The sequence below is a fragment of the Anarhichas minor genome, unplaced genomic scaffold (genome assembly GCF_050575085.1).
Source record: "Anarhichas minor isolate MPS153535 unplaced genomic scaffold, ASM5057508v1 ptg000087l, whole genome shotgun sequence".
NCBI classification, from domain to species: domain Eukaryota; kingdom Metazoa; phylum Chordata; class Actinopteri; order Perciformes; family Anarhichadidae; genus Anarhichas; species Anarhichas minor.
In genome coordinates this window covers 175,977-180,000 of record NW_027466533.1, presented here as the reverse complement: position 1 = coordinate 180,000, position 4,024 = coordinate 175,977, and the positions used below count along the sequence as shown (strand labels likewise).

The window sequence follows — 4,024 nt, the reverse complement described above, 5'->3', positions numbered from 1 at the left end:
CCTCTCTTTGTCAGGAAAAGGGATGGCAGAGTAGAGCTCTTCCAGCTTACCCTCACTTACAGTTACTCGATTGCTAGTGTATGGCAACAGCACCTGCCTCACCTGGAAGTGGATGCATATGAATGTTTAACCATCCCATTTTGTATTGAATTTGTGTTGCATGAATACTGTGTCTGTCTCCCTGTATGAATAACCAATAAACAAAGTAATAATACATTTAATAATATGATGGAAAATGAGTTTGTGGTCTGACTACTGGACTGTCGACACAGAAAAAAACAGACTCAGACCACTGGGTTGGACTGCAATCAGGACAAGCAAACGGAGAGCATAGTTTTCTTTTCATTCGCTTCTTTCATTATTGTAGATGACGAATAGAAGTCAAACAGGTGGTAGAAGCTTACAGTAATTGCAATCGTAATCTTTGCCGATGTTGTGCTACTGTTTCATTCATTTATTTATCAAAAAAGACTAGAACGTACTTTTGAAAGAGTATTGAAAGTGTGCTGGTACCGAGAACTGACACTATTCGTGGCATAATTTCCCTCAGAAATGTTTACCCATTAACGATACCACCAGTCAAAAACATATGCACTGCGGATCAGGTTTGACACGACTCCCATGATAGAGTCTTCACCCACCTCTTCATATATGTGATTGAGTCTTTCTCCACAGTCCTGGTAGTGAAGTCTGGTGTTAAGGTCGCTGAAGCCCAGCAGAGCCACGCAACCCCGGGGTTTCAAAACCCGACTTGCCTCGGCCAGGAACCTCGACTGATCGAACCAGTGGGCCGCCGACGCTGCCGTCAGCAAGTCTACAGAGCAGTCCGGAAAAGGAAGATCCTCTGCTGTCCCCCTCCTGCAAGTGCAGGAGACAGGTCACACTAAGTAATACTTCTGAAACATTAGCATTTCAACGTCATTCTTTTTTGCCAAAGATTAACTACGTCCACACGAATAGAGCGACTCACGCACTCCTACCTGTATGTGATGTTAGGGTACCCTGGCACGGCCCTGGCCTCCTCCAGTTGACACTCACTGATGTCGATACCCACCACTTCCTGGAAGTGCGGCGCCAGTAGATGCGAGTTTTGACCCGTACCACATCCCAGATCCACTGCCAGCACATGTGGCTGTCCCTTCTGAGGATGTTAACAGATGTGCAGAATTTATTGAACAGTGGCGGCTGGTGGAAAGTTTTCTAGGTAGGTCTGTGCCACATCCAATCAATTTCAGCAAACATCCCAGTATGATTTAATGCAAAAAAATTAAGGTATCAAACATGCATTACTACTTTGCAGTTAAATATTTAACCTTTATTCCAACATGAAAAAAAGCAGTAAATAACACTTTGATAAACACGTCAGGACATCTTATTTTATTTTTGTCACCCTCACAGGCAATTCACTATAATATAAAACACACACATATCATTATTTATTTATATTATTTATTTATATTATTTATTTATATTATCTGTCCCTGTTGTTTTAAAAAGCTAAATAAGTTATTAGCATGACTGCATCCAGCTAGCCAAACCTGTCTGGTGTACAGCTAATAGAGAAGCTTCGTATGTACTGCTTCCCTTTCCCGCTAGTCTGCTATTGAGCTAAATCCAGGTCAAAAGTTTTGTTCATTTGAAAAAAATGTGAACCTGAAAGTTCAAGAAAAGTTTAAAAAAAAAGTTAAAAAAAATGATCTGAACTGAAAAAAAGATTTGAAACCGAAAAAAAAAAGATTTGAATCTGAAAATATAAAATCTGAAACTGAAAAATATAAGAACTCAAATATCAAAATATATATGAAAGTGAAAAATGAATGTATTCGAAAAAATTCCAGAACTGAATCAAAATGATATTCAACCCAAAAAAATCTTTTCATTCACTTATTTTTATTTTGAATACATTGCTGTATTTTTCAATGTTAAAGACCACAACTTGAACTTTTTTTTTCAAATGAACAAAACTTTTGACCTGGATTTAGCTCCATAGTCTGCTGTCTGATTGTGAGGTCAGGCTGATCTGGGATCAGCTCTTTGGCCTGCAGAATCTCCGCCAAAGTTCTCCTCTCAAACGGGTCTTGGAGGAGCAGTGCTCGCGCTGGCGCTTGCGCTCGCCTGTAGAGACTAGTCCGGACGGGAACGCGCAGATTCTGCCCCAAACTGAATCTATTTGAGGACGCTGATTGGCTACACATTTATATCTTTAATCAGCAATTGGCTAAACTGCTTCATAGACCCGCCACTTTTGGGCAGTTTCGCCAGCGCCCCAGCCAGCTGAGACGTGCACACGTGGAGAGGACGTGCAGACAGGCGGAGAGGACGTGCAGGAAAAGCATATATTTACCGCAGATATCATATTTTACACATATTACTGGGTGATCCCATATTTCAAAACCACAAATATTGACAATTTGTATAGTTTATTATTATTATTATTTATTTTATTTGTTGTGGCTCAAGGTGGGGCGGCGCCCTAGCGCCCTCTATTGACCAGCCGCCGCTGTTGTTGAATATCGCAAAATAGAAAAATTACTCTTGTTTTGTGCATCAAATGGGCAGAATAAATGCACTATGATACCCGAACGGATCTTATTATCACAGTTTATTTGGCCATGGCATACCTTTTTAGAGAGGTATTGAAGAATGATGTTGTTGAGCTCCTCTGGAGGTGTAAAGCGATACTTTTGGTAGGCGGAGGCATGATCCTTCCCCTCAAACAGCCGGTGTGTCATTGTGTTTTTTTACTCTTCTCTTTCTGTGCTGTTGCCAATTTTGCCCTTTCTGACCTCTGCTCCGAAAAAGTCTCCTTTGTTCGTTCTTCCCGTCTTCTTTGCATTTGTTTCGTTTCCTTGCTTTCAGCCTCTTTAACCTGTCGTGTACCTCTATTCCTGCTGCTGTTCTCTGTCTACACTTTCACCCACTGAAGCTGCTGATTAGAAAACAATGCCTAACAGAGACAACCCCTTTGTCTTAACCCTTTACTGGCCAGAGCATGCATATTGATACAATGAGTGGAAAACACATCGGATCTTAGTTGCCACACTTCTGCAAGCGCACCAATGTATCTGCATGTGCTCACATGTACTTTTTGCAAGTGAAAACTCAGTCTCTGTCTTTTGCTTCGATACACACTTTTACAAAACTGCTTAGTTTCTTATCTAAGTGCATACATTTTAGGCAACAGACCGGTGTGGATGTTGCATTCACAATCTCTCATGTGCGCTCCTCAAGATAGATCCTTATCTAAGTATTTAAACTTTAACTATATTTTTTATTATCATTTATAGATACGTACATAAAATGTTGCCCCTGCATTTAACCTATCCTAACTTTTAAGAGTAATGGTCTGCTGTGAGGTGCCAAGGGAGCTACTTGGGAATCAGTGTCTCCCTCAAGGACACTTGAAAATGCATTTAAAGAGAGGTAATGAAGGAGAATATTGTTGAATTAATCTTGCACGACCTGCCCATATATGTTGCAGTGTTTGACTAGGTTTTTTAATCTGCCATTTCATTCATCACAATTGCCGCATGGTGTCGGCAGTGTCTCTAGAAAATCATGTCAATTTTAGTACAAAGTACATTGAATGAAAGTACCATAAAAAGTGTGACTTCTACTGTCATAACCCACATGATCTCACATGAATGCGGGAAATGACTGGTTGAATGTCCTGTGCCTCCTCTCCCACCTGACGTAGTCTTTCTCACTGTTCGTACTAAGTCACTAGCTCTGAGGCTTGTACATTCACGTGGATACGTTTTTTTTCGTGTGTCCACCACGAAAAAAGAATCCTAATTGACTTTCATTGCTTTCATCATTTGCCACCACCACGTAACGTGCTGTTAAGAGATCGTGGTCATTTCAAGTACTTCTGTGTGATCAGGCTGGTCATCACAGTCAAACATGTGCAAGGTCACAAGGTCAGTCATTTCTGTTTTTCCAAAACCAAGGTTACACTTGTGTGTTTGCTTGTTCGTTCTCTTGACCATTTGCCAAACTGAAAAACACATTTGTTTTGGTTTGG

The 4,024-nt window shown here is 40.7% G+C and overlaps 1 protein-coding gene across 1 annotated transcript in view; it reads right to left on the bottom strand.

Annotated features, from left to right (window-relative positions):
• Positions 1 to 2,904, bottom strand: part of LOC142938636 (putative methyltransferase DDB_G0268948) — a 3,685-nt gene extending 781 nt beyond the window's left edge. The window contains exons 1-4 of the mRNA XM_076081943.1: positions 2,622 to 2,904; positions 981 to 1,141; positions 642 to 858; positions 2 to 102 (exon numbers count right to left, since the gene is read on the bottom strand). Of these exons, the coding sequence (XP_075938058.1) occupies positions 2 to 102; positions 642 to 858; positions 981 to 1,141; positions 2,622 to 2,732 (590 nt within the window). The 5' untranslated portion in view covers positions 2,733 to 2,904. The remainder of the gene's footprint in view (position 1; positions 103 to 641; positions 859 to 980; positions 1,142 to 2,621) is intronic.
• Between the last annotated feature and the right edge of the window lie 1,120 nt (positions 2,905 to 4,024).